The sequence below is a fragment of the Trichomonas vaginalis genome, chromosome IV, assembly GCF_026262505.1.
Source record: "Trichomonas vaginalis G3 chromosome IV, whole genome shotgun sequence".
NCBI classification, from domain to species: domain Eukaryota; phylum Parabasalia; order Trichomonadida; family Trichomonadidae; genus Trichomonas; species Trichomonas vaginalis.
Genome location: NC_067206.1, coordinates 24,857,858 through 24,876,701, shown reverse-complemented (window position 1 = coordinate 24,876,701; position 18,844 = coordinate 24,857,858). Strand labels below are relative to the sequence as shown.

The window sequence follows — 18,844 nt, the reverse complement described above, 5'->3', positions numbered from 1 at the left end:
CATATCGAATGTTGCCTCTGTCGAGATGTATGTGACAGGCAAAGTGCAATCACCTATCAATATTGCACTTTGCCTGTCAAAAGTTATATTGAATGTCTTATAGATTTAATTATATATTTCTTAGTAATGACATATTACTATCAAATGAATAACAATGATCAATCAAGAGATTAATAACTTATTAGTGTTAAATTCAAACATATCTTATGGATTTAATTATACATTTCTTAATAATGACATATTACTATCATTGAAGGCTATTGCCAGAAAATATATTCAATCAGTTATATATACAAATTGAGAATGGATTTTCATGAATCACATGGCTAGTTTTGATGTGTGATATACTAATTTATGATGATTATGTTCATTTTCTATGAATGGAAAATCTTTTAGCTTCTCTCGGTAATTGCACAGATGAAGAGAGGAGACATATCGAAGAATTCTTCCAGGAAAAGTATTCAGATCCATGCTTTGGCCCCGATCTGTATGAAATTTTACTTCATAATATTGACAATGATTCAATTCAATATTATGGAATCGCTGCACTAAAAAATTGGAAGAAAAATGCATGGAAGGCCCTAAATGTTGACACAAAAGTATCATTCATTCAACAAATTAATATTATTGACTTTATTTCAAGAAAAATCTTCAATATATTCATAGAATTTTACTATTCACTACTTTCGGACATTAACTCCGTTGATTTTATAAATGAAAGACTTGAATTTTTTGTAAATTCTTTTGATCTGAAATCAATTCAAGAAGAAACAGAAATAACTAGTGTACTAATAGCATTCAAATGCTTTGCAGAAGCTATTATTAACTTAAAATCGTACAATGAACAAATACTTTCAATTGCAGAACAAATTTTGTCTCAAATTGATAGAATAAACACACCGCAAGGATGTGTTATACTTGAACTAGCATTAACAATTGTATGCGATACAATTTTTTCTCAACAAACGATTCCTGATGAAATTTCCCAAATCAAAGATTTATTCATAGCTTTATTCGATTCATTCCTTCAAATACAGATACACTCAGACAAATTATCGCATTTAATGTCGAAAATTACCTCTTATATCAAGAAAATAGCTGAAGACACAGAAAAATATAAATATGACGAAGAATGGGGTAATTCTATTGCAGAAAGACTCTGGAATTCGATAATTAAGGCATATCAAGAGATGGGACCGGCCCATATCACTTGTAAATTCGTGAGATGTTTGACGAAATTTTCAGATTTAGTTGAATTTCCACTGAATATCTTTGAAGAAATCCTTCAAATGTCAGCTATATCTCAATCTTTTATTGCAGAGACCGTAAATAACCCGCAATTATTTGCTTCTGCCGTATATTCCACGCATAATTACTCAAATCATGGACTTAGACCTGCCCTTTTAGAATTTGTGTACGCATGGACATCTTCTATGTCTGATGAGGATTTGATCTGTGTACTCGATGGCCTGCCAATATCAGAAGAAGGCATAACTTTGGCAGCCGTAATTTCAGCTTCAATCAAGAACGATAGAAAATTTAATTTACAACAAAATTTAATGTCACTTTTCTTGAAAATTACGAAAGGTCTTCAAGAAGCAAAAATACCTTTTATTATGTCATCTTATCTGTTTTTGATGACGAAAATCATTCCTTTTTGTAATTTAGACACAATTCAGATCTTATTCCGTTTTATTCCATTCCCTTTATGCGGCAAGATGTATTTTATGGACGAATTGATTTCAAAGTTCTTCAAAAACATCTTGAAATACTATCCTGACTACGATTTGTCGAATTTCTTAGAATTTATTCTTCAATCTACACTTTCCATAAATACAAGATCAGGATGGAAAGTTTTAATGATGCTAGTTGAAAGAAAAGATGAAAATACTTTGAATTTGATATCAGAACACTTTCATTTGATAATCGAAAAATTAATTGGATTTCTTGACTATCCAATTGATTACTCAGATTCAGTATCGGTTTCCATATCATTTCTGATTGAATTTTTGGAGAATTTAGGAGAGATTGATGAAAATTCTGCAGAATTAATTTTCGGATTGATCCAAAACTTAGCAAAGTGCGATATTTCTGATACTTTACTGCTATCATCGGCACTTATGACCCTATATCCCTCTTCAATTGAAAATATTTTGAGTTTAATTTTTGAAATATTCAATGAAAATCCAGAAAGCATTAATTATGTAGATGACTTAGCAATCTGTATATCAGAAAGTGTATCTGATATAATTTCACAAGGATTTTCCCAAGAAATATTCAATTTTATCCTTAATTTAATCAACATTGATCAAATTGATGAAATATCTCTTTGTTATGCAATATGGATTGTATGCATACTATTTAGAAATGATAATTCAATAGATATAGAGAATTGTCAAATAATATTTGAAAAATTATCATTGTATCAAAATAATAAGTCTATAATAGAAGTTACATTTGTTGAATTCTTAGTCTCTTTAATTCTATTTAGAGATTTTACAGAAATTGATAATTATTTGCAAAGATGGATTTCAGCGATCGAACAAAGATCATTTTGTCATCTATCTATTTTGGAAATGTGTATCGAAGCATTTAATAAGCTAGGAATCTCACAAAACGATGAAATTCAGAAAATAATTTCTGAAATCCAATCAAATCCTTCCGATTTCATTAACAAAAAGAAATTTGGAAACAACTATGTATCGGACTACTTGAAAATTCATCATGTTAACATAGAAGAAAATTCATAATTTTGTTTTGTTTTTTTAATAAAGATATTATAGAGTTTATATAGCAATTACTTTCTTTTTGTATTACATCTCTCATGTACCAACACAGGGAGCCGTGAGTCACCTTTTTGCACAGATGAATTTTTTGTTTCGCTCAAATGTAATATTTATATTTGTTTCATCTCAGTGTTTTCTATTCAGAAACATGGGTTGACAATAATAAAAGTATTAAAAGACATCACATAGATGAGATAGCATCCGCATCGAGTAAATATCGTCATTCATTTTTAATTTAAATAATAAGTTTTATATTTCAAAAAAATGAACAAATAAAAAAAATAAAATATACAAAAATTACTTTGTAGGTGTTGCGTACAAACCACTACCAGACTGAAGAGAGTTCCTGAGTGGCGATGGCGTCAATTCCGGCGGCGAACCCTGTAACTTCTCTTCTGTTTTTCTCTTTTCTTCTGCCAAATTCCATATTCTATTTCTTTCTCCATTTTCCAAAGCAGCTTCTTCAATCATATCTCTCAACTCTGCTACGTCATTTCCGTAATAATTCTTTCCTGTCAACAACTTGAACAAACTCGACGACCACTTCAACCATCTTCCATTGCCAACTTCGATTCTTAATCTTGCAATTTCAGTTGATTGTGCAGTGAGTAATCCTCTGTTGTGTGTGTTCAATTCGTCGAGAGATTGCATTCTCTTTGCGAGATCATCGATCAAAGATGAAATCGACATATTTGGAACGTTGTAAGATTTCCTTGCAACAACACAATCCTGAGCCAATTTCTTTGTATCATTGACGAACTTGTAAGCGCTGTATGTCTTGTAAGAAAGACCAAGAGCTTGGCGAACAACTTTGTGGACATCTTCCAATTGTTTTTCATCAAATCCGGAGATTCCAAGAGAAAGTTTGACTTCATTTGCGATTTGTTGAGCGAATTTTCCATTGGAAGTGAACGCGTAAGAATCAGTTTGTCTTGTTTCATTTGTGACTTCTGATTCGTATTGTTGTCTAACTTTGTTTGTGATTTCTCTTTCCATCTTCTTTCTGATGATTTTGTTTTCTTCTTCGAGATCTTTTCTCACTTCACTCTCTATTTCGCTTCTTAGTTTCATTGTTATCTCTCTTTCCATCTTCTTCTTTGATAAGTCTGATGAATTCTGCATTTCTTCTTCGATAATTGGACGGAGTTCTTGTTCGATTTGTTTTCTCATCTTTTGGGAAATTTCTCTTTCGAGTTTCTTTCTGTTCAAAGAGTTCTCTTGTTCATATTGTTGTCTGAGCTCTTCTTCAACTTGTGTTCTAAGTTTTTCTGAGAAATCTCTCTTGTAAGTTGCAAATTTCGCTTCATAACTTTGTTTAATTTCGGATTCAACTTGGGACTTAATTTGATCTTCAATTTGTGATCTTGCCAAAGTCTGTTTCTTCTTCATTTGTTCAAGAGCTAATTTGTTCTGTTGTTCGTATTCTTCTCTTACTTCATTTTCGATCTGCAACTTCAATTTGTTGAGTTTGATTTGGTTTTCTTTTTCAACATTTTCTCTGATTTCGTCTTCAATTGTTTCTCTTAAATCTGCTTCAAATTGTTGTCTAATTCTGTTTGAAACGTCTTTTTCTAATTGTGACTTATTGATTGAATATTCTTCTTCTATCTTTGGTCTTAGTTCTGTTTCGATTTGTTGTCTAAGTTTCTTAGACAAATCTTTCTCAAACTGTGCTTTGGAAAGTGAATTTTCTAATTCGATTTCCTCTCTTACTTGTTCTTCAATTTGTGGTCTAAGTTCTGCTTCGATTTGTGGCCTCAACATATTGGAAAGATCCTTTTCTATCTGAGAATGATTCAATGAATTTTCTTTCTCAATTTGTTCTCTTAATTCTGCTTCAATTTGTGGTCTTAATTTCTTTGTCAAATCTTTCTCGATTTGAGATTTATTGAAGGAATTCTCGAGTTCTAGTTCGATCTTTGGTCTGAGCTCTATTTCTATTTGTTGTCTCATCTTCTTTTCGAGTTGTGTCTTGTTGAAATCGTTTTCATTTTCGAGTTCTTCTCTGATTTCATCTTCAAATTTTTGTCTGAGTTCTGACTCGATTTGTGGCCTTAATTTCTTTGTTAAGTCTCTCTCGAGTTGTGACTTGTTAAGAGCGTTTTCGTTCTCGAGTTCTTCTCTGATTTCTTCTTCAATTTTCGGTCTTAATTCGTTTTCAATTTGTGGTCTTAACTTCTTGGTCAAATCTCTTTCAAGTTGGGACTTGTTGAGTTCGAAATCTTTCTTAAGCTCTTCTTCAAGTTTTTGTCTGAGTTCTGACTCGATTTGTGGCCTTAATTTCTTTGTCAAATCTCTTTCAAGTTGGGACTTGTTGAGTTCGAAATCTTTCTTAAGCTCTTCTTCTATCTTTGGTCTGAGCTCGGATTCGATTTGTGGCCTTAATTTCTTTGTCAAATCTCTTTCAAGTTGGGATTTGTTAAGAGAGTTTTCATTTTCTAATTGTTCTCTGATTTCATCCTCGAGTTCTTCTCTTATTTCTTCTTCAATCTTTGGTCTGAGATCTGATTCGATTTGAGGTCTTAATTTCTTGGTCAAATCCTTCTCAAGTTGAGACTTGTTGAGCTCATTTTCGTTCTCAAGCTCTTCTCTAATCTCTTCTTCGATCTTTGGTCTGATTTCGGATTCAATTTGTGGTCTTAACTTCTTTGTGAGCTCTTTTTCGATTGAAGGACGAAGAGATGCTTCCATTGACTTACTGAGGTCTTCTTCGAGCTGAGGTTTAAGCTTCTGTGTAACTTCTCTTTCGAGTTTCTTTCTCATTGCATCGTTGTTTTGCTGATTTTCGGCTCTGACTTCCTCCTCGATCTTTGGTCTGAGTTCTTCTTCAATTTGTGGTCTAAGCTTCTGAGCAATTTCGCGTTCAAGCTGTCTTCTCTTTGGAGATGATTCTGCTCTTACTTCACTTTCAATTTGTGGTCTGAGTTTCTGTGTGACTTCAGCTTCTATTTGTGGTCTGAGTGTTAAAATCAAGTCTTTTTGGATTTGTGGTCTGATTTGATCTGCAATTTCATCATGAAGAGAATTTTCGAGCTCCTTTCTTATTTTTGGACGAAGAGATTTCTCAATCTGCGGTGTAAGCTTAATTGTAAGCTCTCTTTCAAGATTTTCCCTTGCATCGTCTTCCTCTTCTTCCATTTGGGATCTAATTTCGGATTCAATTTGCGATCTGAGTTTACTTGATAACTCACTCTCAATTTGTGGACGAAGAGAAGATTCAAGCTCTTTTTGAATTGAATCTCGAAGTTCATCAGCAATTTGATTGCGAAGTTGGGCTTCCTTTGAAGGACTCAATTTTCTTGAGAGTTCCTTTTCGATCTTTGGCCTGAGCTTCTTTTCAATTTCAGATGCAAGAGAATCTCTGAGTTCTTCTTTAATTTGTGGACGTAAGCGCCTTTCAACTTCAGCCTCAATATCCTTTTTGCTTTGAGGTGATTTCCTCGGAGATTTGGAGTTTTCGTCGATGCTTTGTCTCAAAACATCAACAAGTACATATTCTTGGAAAAGCATCGATTTAAGCTCTTGTTCAGAGAATTTTCCATTATTAAGGAAAGAATTAATTTGATCAAGTCTGTTTTTCGGATTAAAATTCAAATCAAGAGCATCATTAACAGTATAAAGGGGACTTGTTGTATCAAGCATCATATTCTGCAAAGATTCTGTAGTTTTAGCTGCAATTGTTCTGAGTGAATCCTTATCACTTTCTGTAATTTTTTCCTGGAAATTGATAGGTGTATTTTTGCCGTCGCAGATGTTTTGAATGAGGCAGGAGTATCCATAGATTTGAGCAACTAATCTCTCAATTGAGCTTGTATCGCCACCCTGATTGTTTTCGAGCAAATAGTGGTATAGTTTCATAGATTTTTCATAACCACTCTTATTGTTTTGAATTTTCTTAAGCTTCTTTTCGTTTTGGCTCTGTAAATCAGAAGCGCTAAGGAGATCTAGAATTATTTTGTCGACCTTTGCTATAAAACTCTTTTGTTCTGATTTTAATAATTCTATTAACTTTTGCTTTTCTTCAAGTTGACGTTTGAAGCTTTCTTTTGTTTCTTCGAGATTTTTGATTCGACTTTCTCTCATAAACTCAAATGTTGTTTGTCCATCTTCCATAACATCTCCAATAAGCTCGTCGAGGACTTCGATTGAACGAGTCATTGGAGTCCTCGGTGTTTGAGGAGTCCGCGGGGTCTTCGACATTTAATTTAATAAACGGTCTCTTTATCTTCAAAATATATGATTTCGAGTTTTATCATTGTAGATACATCAAGGATCATAAATTCAAACATAATGTTAGTATCAATAATTGATGAAATGCAGATATTTAATTGAAACATTTTATACAACGTGATTTTGAATGGTAGTGTTAAGCTATTTAACATATATTTCTTATAAACTCAAAAGTACTTTAATTACAACGCATAATCTAATTTTAATTAATTTTTTTTAAAAAATTGGTTATTTTGAAAAGATTAGTTGCTACAAATGCAAAGATACATGCAAACAATATAAATAAAAAAAAGGTAGTGGGGCTTCCAGGCGCGTTGCGCCCTCTAGCCCATAAAAAATTTCTGAGGACGAGCCAGCCGTTGACTTTTTTGTAGAGCACTCAAAATAGTATAACTTTGTCCGGACAAGTAAGGGTCTATCATCGCTACAGGAAAAGTTACAGGCGTTCCAAGGAAGTATACTTTGAGAAGCCTTTTCCCCCTTATAGAATGAGATAAGACGGTTATTTTACAAAACTGATAACACTTTGACCGAGTAGTTTTTTGTGCTGAACAAAAAGTGTCATATAAACATCTGTCAAAAACCGCTTTTTAACTTCACTTAAAATGCCACGTAAGCTACGTAAGAATATACATAAGAGGAAGGGAGCATTGAAACATCCAATAGTAAAACTGACACCACAACAACAGTTGCAACAACAAATGATGAATGACCCCACTATGTTGCAACAAATGTCAAGCAACCCTATGCTTTTAAACCGAGTTATTGGTGCACAGAGTGGAGGTTTAAGAGCGGCACTTTTAGCGAAAATGGCAGGCTATGGTGGAGCTGCAGACGGAACAGCTTATAACCCTCAAAGTCAAATGAATTTGAGTTCACTCAAAAATCAAATAACAGATGTCAAAAAGTCAAACATAGACATACAGAAACAAATAAGTGAAAACGAAAAGAAACTAGAATATGACAGACAGACAAAGAAACTAAATGAGTTAAACGTAGAGAAAAATAAGAAAGAAGAACAACTGAAAGAACTAAGTACAGAGGAATATGCGAAAAAAGTGTCAGAAAAAGCAGCAGAAGTAGCAAAAATGGAACAAGATGTTATAAATTTGAAAAACCATACTACTCAATATAAAGTACTGAAAGATGAAGAGATAAAACAAAAAGCCATGAAGACATATATGGATAGCGATGAGTATAAAAAAGAAGTTGAAGCAAATGTAATGGCAGAAAAAATTTTACAGTTGCAAAACCAAACCGTACAGTATGAAAACTTAGCACAAGAAAGTAAAAATAACGACGCAGCCATGCAAAAGGCAATGAAAAGCGCAGAATATATAAAAGCTAATAATGACTGGTTAGATGCCCAAGCCAACGCTAAAGCAGCCCAACTTATAGGGTCAATAAGGACAAAAATACAAGCGGATGAAGACAGTTCAAATGAAGCTTTAATGAATGATGACTTTAAGAATGCCTTCGAAGCTCTTCATAGTAAGGTGAAACTAGTGAACGACTTCTCATCTGGAAAGAAACTGAAGTCTGAAGGTTTCGACAAAGAGTTAAGAGAAGTAGCACAAAATATGACGAAAATAACAGATGCAGCAACGAGACAGGCAGTTCAAAGTGCCTATGACGCCGTTAGAGCAACTGTTGTGGAAAGTCAAGAAAAAGAGTTACAACAGACCAAAACAGACCTAGTAAATGCTTTCTTAAGAACGAAAAGTCAGGTAGGACATTATGCTGCAGATGGAACATATGTGCCAGCTGGTGGAACTTATATACCACCAAACCCTCCAAGAGAAGCACCTGCACCAGGACTACCTAAAACATTTACATCGTCACATGGACACAGACACAGGCATGCACCAAAACCAACACAACAACCAACAGTTCAAAATCCAGCACCACAACAACAACCAAAACCAACAGTTCAAAATCCAGCACAGCAACCAACAGTTCAAAACCCTGCACAGCAACCAACAGTTCAAAATCCAGCACCACAACCAAAACCAGCACAACAACCACCTCCACAACCAGCACAGCAACCAACAGTTCAAAACCCTGCACAACAACAACCACAAACAGAGCAAGGACATAAAAGAAGTAGAGAAAAAGGAAACCAAGAATTCTTAAAAATGCTTAAGGAAGATTATGGTTACCCAGATACTCTTGACTTTAGTGACAGATATAAAGAAGCTATTAGAAAGTTCAAGGAAGGAAATACTGACCCGAACCTATTTAGCTTTATGGCTCAGCATCAAATCGGATATAATCTCAAACCTGGAAAATACAAGCTCGCTAAGGGATATGATTTAATAGCATATCATCCAAATGACATGAATGAATTTACTCCGAGATATTTGATGTCAGAGCTAAATGATAATTCAACTCTCTTCATGAAACGCGTAAAAAATAGAGACGGAACGAAAGAAGAAAGGTTTATGAGTCCGGATGACTTAGATAGGGAACTTGTTAAAAACGGTCTCGGAATATATGAAATGCCACCAGATGAGGTACAAGAAACTCCACAGGAAGAAGTTCAGATACAACCAGACATGGAAGAAATAGTTCAGCAACAACAGCTAGAAAAGCCTGAAGGAAACGAACAAATCCCTCCTTTGGAAACTAACTTCACAGAACTAGATGAAGATTTGGAACAGCCGAAAAATCTTGACCCTCAACAAGAGTATGAGGAGAATATGGAATCTTTCCAAGAGTCTAAGAAAAATTCGGCTGACATAGTAGAAGGATATCGAAAAATGTTCACCGACATACAAAAGACTCCAACATCAGATGAAAATATTCAGCATAGAATGGAAGTACTGAAAGAAAATGTACGCAAATACAATAATCCTTTTTACTTACGACCATATAACGTTCAAGCTTTGGCTGAACTCGGTGAAAATAAAAGGTTAAATTTCAACAAAACATATAGAAATGAAACATTGTTTAAAGTTCATTCAGAACCTAACCAATATGGAAACAAACCTACTTTTGTTTCTGCAGACTATGGAACTACAATGAAATGGGGTCATAAAGCTAATCCGGATAGGTGGTTCATAAACTTACAACCTCAATTCCAAGAAGTTGTAGACGCAATGGAATTGAATGGTGAACCAGATATAACTGGTATTTTCAGCGCGGCTTTAATGCCATTGAAAGATATGAAAGATGCAGATATTTTGGACCGGTATGAAATGAACATGGCTGAGGGAAATATAACACCTGACGTTCTAGAACATTTATCTCAAAGAACTACACAGAACCATAGAGATGGTATATTTGGTGAAGAGTTTAGAAAGAAAGTTAGGGAGAGAGAAGGAAGAGAACCTATTGTACATGACCTTGCAAACGAAAGTTTGCAAAATGTCATAAAAACTTACTTTGCAGACAATGAACCGAGAAGGGATGAATATTTAAGAAAACTCAAATGGACAGTACCAAATGAAATGTTAGTATTGAAAAACATGTTCCATGATAAAATAAAACCAACTACAGAAATAAATGACGCAAGACTGAAACGTTGGGTAAAAGCTTTCCCATTCACAAAAGATATTATTGGTTACATGGAAAGAAAACCAGAATGGCTACAAAAACATATATTTGGAAACGAGCTTATTCCATATGGACAAGCTCTGTTTGAAGAGCTTGAACCGGAAACTCAGGAAAGAGTCATGCAAACAATACGCGAAGACTCAAATACAAACTATGACAAAATCTTTCTAGGATATAGGTTACCTGAGATGGGCGACCAGAGCCCAAAGGCAAAAAGGACATGGGAAATTTACAACATACTAGGTGAACATGAGGCAAAGATGCTACAACTTGAAGCAGAGGGCAAGTTACCAAAAGCGACACCAAAGAAGAAGAGAAGAGTAGAACAAAGTGAAAGTAGTGAAGAAGTAACTTCATCTAGTGAAAGTAGTGGCAATGAAGGAAAAAGAAGAGTTAAAGATTCAGTTAAAAACTCAGTCAGGAAGAAAGTAAAGCTTGGTCCGAGTGGGTTCTATTATGACATATAAATCCAACTATTCTATATTTTTACCCATATGAAATGTACGCCGCTCAGAATATAACGCCAACAGTTTTGGATGCCATGAACGGAAATGTTTCCGAATGGTATAACGAATGCGACAATGCCATTAGAAGGTCAGAAATAGTTCATGGAACTTACGAATATACAACTGCTGTTTCTTATGGAAACGTAGGTGAGTTTGGAGAAGGTTCTTCAACAACAGTAGATATTGCTTGCGACAGGTTTCATATTATTTCTATTGACAACTCATTCTTATACGTGGAACAAGACATTGAAATAAAACCTTCTGCCAAGTTGTCTGACAAGAAAGGTTGCAATGGAATTTTCTATGTCGGATACCAATATGCTCCAGAAGTTTTCATGGGATATAAGATATATTCTAACTCTGACTTAGTTCAAACAGTAACATGGGCAAACTATGAATGGTTCGCTTTGAGAAACTCAGTACAACCACAAGCTAGAGAACAAACAGACCAGTATGCCACCATTGAGAAAATAAGAAGACTTGACCCTAACGTTCCAGGAGTTTATGTTAACCTTTCTGGACAAACTGCAGCAGCAGTAACCAAAGTAAAACTGAAACTTAGAGTTCCTTTGTCATCTTTCCTCATCTTCAGGTTTTTAAGATACTTACCAAACTGGGCAGGAAAAATTTCTATTGAACTTACTCCAAGCAAAAATAACTTAGTCATTGCACCAACACAAGACCCATTCACTATTGAAGCCAAAGCAACAGCTCAGGAAACATTCACTGCCTTTTGCAAAAACAAAGTTGACTTAGACTTTGGTTTCTCAAACTTCAACAATGAAGTAAACTACTATATGAAGGATAATGGTGGTGCAAACGTATGGGACTCAGTTAAGTTCACATGCGAACAGTTTGAATACAAGAGAATAGAAAGCAGACTTGCAGTCTATATGTTGGACCCAGATATTTCAAATGCTTTAGCTGCCAAATATATTGCAGTTCCACTTATGTTCCCTATACACCAAATATCTGTCAAAGACTTTGCAGGTGAAGTTGGAAACCAAAATCCAGGAGCCGCAGGTGCAAGAACAGATATTGCTTTAACAACTGCAATGAAACATGCAGATACTATGTTTGTACTGTTCAGACGAACTATAAATGACTATTCTTGTTTCTACAACCCTGGTATTAAATATCATATAAACATAGATGGCAAATATTATCCAAGAGAAGAATATTCTACAGTTGAGGATATGAGGTCATACAACTTGACATTAGATGCTATGAACTTTAACAACAACTTCACAACAACTATTAACCCTGAAATGCAAAGTTCTATTATGCCATATGTGAAAGTATGGACTCATACAGGAGGTCAAAAAACTCAATATACAAATGGAGACTGTTCAAACTTTTGGCTTGGCATTCCATTTGCTGACTCAGAAGACTTTATGGGTGGTATTTCAACTGTTGGTACAGTACAAATACAATATACTGGTGACAGAGACGGTCCAGATGAATTGAGAGCAAAGAAGTTTACAAAACCAATAGCACTTTTCACGGAAGATGCTCTTTTGAAGATTCGTTCGATGAAACCTGCTGGGGCTCCTCAGATTGGCATAACGACAGCTTCCATCGAGCAGATTTTGGCAGCAGGTCAGTAAGTTGTTCTTGAACTGACTTCTCTCCGTCAAATATTGACAGTACGCCAGTTTTGACATAATATTGTATTATAAACTTTCCTTTAGTAATATCTGTAAGTTTTGAAGTTATATTTTTGTCTGCTTCAAGAACTTTCACCATTTCAGTTATACCAACTTTCTTTGCTTTATGAAAATATTTAGGTTCAGCAAAGACTGCTATTCTATAACATTTTCCATTGTTTGTGTAAAGAACTATTCTGTCAATGTATTTGTATTGTTTGTGAGTATAAACTTTGTTCTGCTTCAATTCAATAAGATATCCGAATACGTCCATCTTTTATTCTAAGTAAAATGTCATTTCCGAAAAATAGAAGCGTAAGTGTTTCAAAAGGTTTAATGGCGGTGGCAGATGTGAAGTTAAATTCACCAACTCAAACAAACAGTCAAAGTGTTGTTGTCAATGTCAAAGACAGAGATGTTGAAGTGGGGAAACCATACGAAGACGAAGATGGTATAACAATTGTTCCTGTAAAAGAACCAACATATCCTGAAGTTAACAGAGACTTAAGTTCTGTTGCAGATATTCGAAACGACTACCAACAACTGAAAGACAAACTTCAAACTCAGGAGAAGATTTGTCAAGCTTTAAGTATAATGTTAAACTTGGTCGAACACAACCCTGTAAAAGTGAACTCATATGTCATTGCACCTCATGAAGTTTTGAAAGAACTATTGAAACTTTTGACAGAGGCAGACGATATAAACATCAAAGAAATAGAACCCGACATTGCTTGCTGTGGTGTTTCATATAATGTCATTGACAAGATATACGTTATGAAAGGAGGTGAAACGTTGAACTTAAAATATAGTTTCCCAGACGTTATAAAAATATTTGACGACCACAACATTTCATTAAAGTTTATTTGCTAAGTAAATGGCAGAAGACATAATGGTTTATACTATTACGACTAAAAACCCTGAGTCATATAATTCTATAACAACAAACTTACAAAGTCCTCAAGGACGATATTGTAAACTAACCTTAAACACAATGACGACTAAAGCCTGTTTTGCTCTTTTGACACCAGAAGACTTTATTGTTGTGAATGGTAAAAAATACTCCTTTGAAGATACTTACTCAGATATACCACCAACAGGTTTTGTTGACTTATTTAATACTTTAAGTACGGGTGTAACATGTGCTGCAACTAGAGCAGGTTTCATTATGTTTGGATGTCCGACTGAGTTTACTATAAACGATATGAGCTATAATACAAAACTTATATCTGGTTTTTACTACCAACAGTTTCCTATAACAGGAAAAGGTGTCATACAAGGAATGTCTATTCCATTGACATTAAGCACACCAATCTTATATATTGTTTCAAACTTAGGTTCAAAGTGTTATTCGAATGTCGACAGAAACTATTATGACCAAAAGATACTTATGCGTATAAACAATACTTTCTCTGCTGGTTTGCCTATTGTTCATTCGAATGCAGAATTTTCAACCTTAGTGAACTCAAACACTTTGGCAAGTATAACGTTGACATTAGTTGACGCAAACTTTGTTCCTGTAAAACTTTTATGTCCTATGTATTTGTCAATGACGGCAGAAAGTTTCGAATTGGAAGATGCAACTGGTGAAAGTATTGTATTACAAGAACAACTTCAACAACAAATAGCTCAAGAACAACAAATGCAACAAATGGAACAACAAAGTCAAGAATAAAAAAATATTATTTTTTTATTTTTATAAAAATGTACAGAATAGATGTTTCAGATTTTTATGACTTCCAAGCATTCAGAAATATGTGTCCATTTAGAGACTATAACAAAGCAGTCGAGAATTTGAAACGTTTAGTCATTTATGTTGACTCTGCCCCAGAATGTTATGTCATGAAAGAATGGGATGTTGTCTTTAACAAACCAAGAGCAACAATAGTGTCTGAACAAGAATGTAGACAGAAACTTAAGAAAATAAAAGTTGTACAAGTTGGAATGAAGATGTTAGATGCTTGGGATATCTTATTGTCAAAGTTAGAAGATTTTTCAGTTCGAGGTATAAAGTTCTATACACCTTCTCCAAACTTCTATTCTATCTTCACTGGATATAAATATGAACAAGTAGAATGGAAAGAAAATATTATAGAAGCTTGGTTAGACCATGTCAAAGAAATTATATGCAATGGAAACGAAAAGGTTTATGAGTATATCTTATGTTGGTTTGCAAACATCTTACAACATCCAAGTGCTAAAAATGAAACTGCTCTCATTATAATTGGAAAACAAGGAACAGGTAAGAACACATTCTTTACAGATATCTTATGCAAACTGTTAGAAGGTTATTCGAACCCTAATATGACAAACTTAGAAAACATCTGTGGCAAGTTTAACTCCTCAATAGAGAATATGAAACTTATAGTTTGCAATGAACTTCAAAGTATAGATACAACAAAAGTTTTGAACTCAGATGCTTTGAAGAGTCTTATAACAGACAAAGTTGGAGTTGTTGAAAGAAAGTATAAAGACCAAAGAGTTTGTGAAAATGTTGCAAACTTCATTATGGTTTCAAACAATGCTGTTCCGATGAAGTTAGAAAGTTCTGACAGAAGATATGTAGTTGTCAGAACGTCAGATTCTCATATGCAAGATACAGAATATTTTGACGACTTAGCAGAAACTTTGACATCTGACTTTTACAACCACTTGTTCTCATATTTCATGACATTAGATATTTCTAAGTTCAATCCAAGACAAATTCCACATACCGAAGAGAGACAAACATTGTTAGAAGCAAACAAGAGTGTATATGAACTGTTCATAGAAGAAAGCGACTTTGAGTGTTTAGATGAAAAGTCTTTATATGATGAATATAAACAATATTGTCAAGAATATGGTTATATGGCAGCTTCTAAACGTACATTCTTGGCAAATGTCAAAAGTCTTTTAGACGTACAGAATGGTGTATATACAAAGAAAAATTTTTCTGAGTAAATTTTAAAAAAAATATTTTTTTATCCGATAGAAAAGATGACGAAATTCATCTCAGTAAACAAGTACATGTCAGGACTTAAAGAAGAACTAGACCCATTCACATATTTGAATGTTTACTTCTACCATTTTGAAAAGTCTTCATTCAGCAAAGTTTGGAACATCGAACCAGTTAAGTTTGCTATTGTGACTAAAAATGGTGCGAAATTTGAAGACTTAGACATAGAAGGTTTGTTAACAGTCAAAGAAAGTTTTGACAGAAGGTTCTCAAACCTTAAAGAAGGCAAAGCATACAAACTTGTTATACCTTATGAACCAAAGAAGACAGACGACTATGAATATTATGAGTCTAAAGTTGTAGAAGTTCAAGGTAAATTGGGTAAAAAGATTTTAGAGTCTAAGCCAGTGTTTACTCCTAAAGAGGAAGAGAACATTGACATTGACCCAGAAATGTTCTAAAAATAAAATTTTATTTTTACATGTCAAATTTCTTTTTCTCTGGAACTGGTTCAGGTTCTTTCTTCTCTTCTACTTTTTTCTCTTTCTTTTCTTTCTTCTTCTTCTCTGGTGGAGATATGTCAAATTTCTCAGAACCATATTTCTGTAAAAGTTCTTTGTCCTTTAATAGCTCATCTATTCTGTTTTCTATTTCATCTTCAAGAACACCGCATGTGTCTTCTTTGCATTCTAAGAACTTTTGTTGGACTTCATCTTTCCAATCGGCGTCATCTCTGTCAACAAGTCTGTCATTGACAAATTTTAAGACTGCTCTTTGTAATGTTTTATGGTTCTTGTCATATTCCCAGAAACAGAACTTTAGAACAAATTCACCTTTCTTGTTTACACTATGTAAGATTTTATGGTCGACAGATGTTTTGCTGTCAAAAAGTTTGTCTCGAATATAGATAGCGAAATCGCTAGACATTTTCTAAAAGATAAAAATTTTAATTTTTCTAAAAATATGTTAGAAAAAAGTTTGCTGACATTGACAAGAAATTTGAGAATGTTTTAAACAAGAACAAGAGGAAGTTAGAAAATGCTCAGATAAAGCCTATACATGAAAGTTCTTATTTGCTCAGAATGGTATAACAGGTCTAATTGCACCACCTGGGTCGGGTAAGACTTTCACTTATCTTAAAATGGCTGCACAACAACAAGAACTAGATGAGAAGAACCCATTCTATGAGTTAGTTGTTATTTGTTCGACTTCTGGTCAATTTGACCAAACCGTCAATTCGTTCAAAGATATTATAAAGAAGTCTAAGTTAGTATGTATAAAGGATACTGAGTTGTTAGATTGGATAAAGAAGTACCAAAGAAGAGTTTTGAAGTATAATGCTATAAATGAGTATATAAATTCTAAGTTAAAGACCCTAATGAGGAAATGCAGAGAATATTAGAGAAGAAACACTTCAGAAACAAACAGAAAGAGATAGAATACATTTCGAAGAAATTGCAATCTTACGATTGGAAGACTTACCCTCATAGATGTCTTCTTATCTTAGATGATTTCGCCTCTCATCCTTTGTTAAAGAACAGAGAACAAGATATGTGTCGAATTCTTAAGAAGCTCAGACACTTTAACATCTCAGTTGTCATTTGTGTACAGACAGCAAAGAGTTTAAGTAAGGATGTTAAAAGAATACTTACTGACATAATACTTTTCCCCGGATTGTCCGAAGACGATTTCATGGAACTTATGAAAGAGTCCATGGCAGGTAAGTTTGACAGACATGAACTATGGGAGAAGTACAAAGTCATACAAGACCCTCATACTTCTTTCAGAATTCATATCTACGCAAACAAAGTTCAAATTGTAAAAAGTCAAGCTTGAAAAATCTAAGTGTTTAGTCTTAGTAAGATGGTAGCTTCTTAAAGCAAATACCATTGCTGAGTTTTATGTACGTGAAGAGAAGTACAATGAATTCAATTACGAGTACAATTGCAATGACAACTAAGGCAACTATTTTTGTCTTTTGCCAGCAAGGGTACTTCTTCTCTTCCAATGGTTCGGCAGAACTATACTCACTCATGAGAAATGCCAAAACGGTTTAATAGAAAAAGTGTCATTTTTTCATGTCCGAAGACTCGAAGGTGCAACACTTCCAAAATACCGACGAACTCAGAAGAGCAGCATGGCAGTATGTTCTTGACAACTTCTTTGAGTTCTCCAGGTACACCTTGGAAAATGCTGAAGAACTCCGACACAGAGAATTTGGAGAAATTGCACTCCAATACTACCTTGACAAACAAAGGGTAAATTAAGACTAAAAACTTAACGTTTAAAAAGTGACATTTTTATGAGCTCCGAGTCACCGAGAAAACTTGGTCAGATGTTAGCAGCTTACTTCCCTGAGGAGGATGGAAGCGTTACATACATCAGGTTCAAAAACAACGAACCTGGAATTGCGTACCAAATTCGCAATTACATGACCATGGAAGAGTACGAAAGGTTTCTACAAGAGAAACCAGCTCTAAACAACTCAGAAAAGAAAGAGTAAAAGTTTAATTCGTAATTGTTTATTTTTTTACTTGTAAGGGCAAGCTGCAAGTATGAAGTCGACTATCTCCGTCTTTGTTTTGACGAGCTGGACGGCTCTTGCGAGTACGTCTGTTTTGCGGTCTCCAGCTGGTGTCTGACCTTCGTAATTGCGCATGTTCTTGAGAGCTCCAACTGTAAATGGTTGTAGGATGAAGAGTCTCTCAGACTGCTTGAGGTAGTCTTCACGGTCACGAACCGAATCTGTGGTACGAGTCGAATCGGTCGATTTGAGGGAAGAGACTGAAAGCCTGTCGTCTTCCATTGGAGCTGTAGCATACTCTTTGCGTAAGCGTTTCAGACCTTCTTCGAAGTCTTGGTCTCTCTTCGATTGAGATTGGAATTGTGGGCAGGGTTTGCTAAACATCCAAGGTTGGGGAAGTAAGGCATAGGCTGAGGAGGGTAGTTCGGGAAGCCTTGTGGTGGGTAGTAACCTTGAGGTGGAAATTGGTAGTAATTCGGAGGTACTTGCTGGAACTGAGGTTGCTGAGGAGACTGTTGTGGTTCTGCAGCTTTCGGTTCTTCTGGCTTTGGAAGGCATTCAGGAAGAGGAACGTCAGTCATCCGTTTGTGTCCTGTCGGAAGGAAAAATTTTTCCTGTCGGAAGGAAAACTTTTTCTGTCGGAAGGAAAAACTTTTTCTGAAGTT

General features: G+C 34.7%; 11 protein-coding genes and 2 pseudogenes across 13 annotated transcripts, besides 1 other annotated feature; 9 read left to right on the top strand and 4 right to left on the bottom strand.

The window, feature by feature from the left end:
- Positions 1–305: 305 nt before the first annotated feature.
- Positions 306–2,787, top strand: TVAGG3_0163070 (armadillo (ARM) repeat-containing protein family; the record flags this gene model as incomplete). The annotated part of the gene is made up of 1 exon (XM_001318656.1): positions 381–2,750. One exon carries the CDS (start codon positions 381–383, stop codon positions 2,748–2,750), a length of 2,370 nt encoding a protein of 789 aa, XP_001318691.1.
- A 296-nt stretch (positions 2,788–3,083) lies between these two features.
- On the bottom strand, positions 3,084–6,986 carry TVAGG3_0163060 (uncharacterized protein; the record flags this gene model as incomplete). The annotated part of the gene is made up of 1 exon (XM_001318657.1): positions 3,084–6,986. One exon carries the CDS (start codon positions 6,984–6,986, stop codon positions 3,084–3,086), a length of 3,903 nt encoding a protein of 1,300 aa, XP_001318692.1.
- Positions 6,987–9,979: 2,993 nt separating this feature from the next.
- Positions 9,980–17,727: a mobile genetic element.
- TVAGG3_0163050 (protein of unknown function, DUF4106 family) lies at positions 11,071–12,684 on the top strand (the record flags this gene model as incomplete). The annotated part of the gene is made up of 1 exon (XM_001277282.2): positions 11,071–12,684. One exon carries the CDS (start codon positions 11,071–11,073, stop codon positions 12,682–12,684), a length of 1,614 nt encoding a protein of 537 aa, XP_001277283.2.
- Positions 13,060–13,542, top strand: TVAGG3_0163040 (protein of unknown function, DUF4106 family; the record flags this gene model as incomplete). Its single annotated transcript, XM_051225057.1, has 1 exon — positions 13,060–13,542. A coding segment is annotated over one exon (483 nt), but the record flags the coding sequence as incomplete, so codon positions are not given.
- Positions 13,598–14,395, top strand: TVAGG3_0163030 (uncharacterized protein; the record flags this gene model as incomplete). The annotated part of the gene is made up of 1 exon (XM_051225056.1): positions 13,598–14,395. One exon carries the CDS (start codon positions 13,598–13,600, stop codon positions 14,393–14,395), a length of 798 nt encoding a protein of 265 aa, XP_051110042.1.
- Positions 14,425–15,374, top strand: TVAGG3_0163020 (uncharacterized protein; the record flags this gene model as incomplete). Its single annotated transcript, XM_051225055.1, has 1 exon — positions 14,425–15,374. A coding segment is annotated over one exon (950 nt), but the record flags the coding sequence as incomplete, so codon positions are not given.
- TVAGG3_0163010 (Poxvirus D5 protein-like family) lies at positions 15,388–15,660 on the top strand (the record flags this gene model as incomplete). Its single annotated transcript, XM_051225054.1, has 1 exon — positions 15,388–15,660. The coding sequence occupies one exon, from the start codon at positions 15,388–15,390 to the stop codon at positions 15,658–15,660; it is 273 nt and encodes a 90-aa protein (XP_051110040.1).
- TVAGG3_0163000 (protein of unknown function, DUF4108 family) lies at positions 15,697–16,116 on the top strand (the record flags this gene model as incomplete). Its single annotated transcript, XM_001304101.2, has 1 exon — positions 15,697–16,116. One exon carries the CDS (start codon positions 15,697–15,699, stop codon positions 16,114–16,116), a length of 420 nt encoding a protein of 139 aa, XP_001304102.2.
- TVAGG3_0162990 (uncharacterized protein) lies at positions 16,133–16,582 on the bottom strand (the record flags this gene model as incomplete). Its single annotated transcript, XM_001304102.2, has 1 exon — positions 16,133–16,582. The coding sequence occupies one exon, from the start codon at positions 16,580–16,582 to the stop codon at positions 16,133–16,135; it is 450 nt and encodes a 149-aa protein (XP_001304103.2).
- TVAGG3_0162980 lies at positions 17,146–17,491 on the top strand (annotated as a pseudogene). Its single transcript has one exon. A coding segment is annotated over exon 1 (346 nt).
- A 230-nt stretch (positions 17,728–17,957) lies between the features above and the next one.
- Positions 17,958–18,158, top strand: TVAGG3_0162960 (uncharacterized protein; the record flags this gene model as incomplete). Its single annotated transcript, XM_051225053.1, has 1 exon — positions 17,958–18,158. The coding sequence occupies one exon, from the start codon at positions 17,958–17,960 to the stop codon at positions 18,156–18,158; it is 201 nt and encodes a 66-aa protein (XP_051110039.1).
- A 27-nt stretch (positions 18,159–18,185) lies between these two features.
- TVAGG3_0162950 lies at positions 18,186–18,475 on the bottom strand (annotated as a pseudogene). Its single transcript has one exon. A coding segment is annotated over exon 1 (290 nt).
- Positions 18,476–18,625: 150 nt separating this feature from the next.
- On the bottom strand, positions 18,626–18,760 carry TVAGG3_0162940 (uncharacterized protein; the record flags this gene model as incomplete). The annotated part of the gene is made up of 1 exon (XM_051225052.1): positions 18,626–18,760. A coding segment is annotated over one exon (135 nt), but the record flags the coding sequence as incomplete, so codon positions are not given.
- Positions 18,761–18,844: the final 84 nt, after the last annotated feature.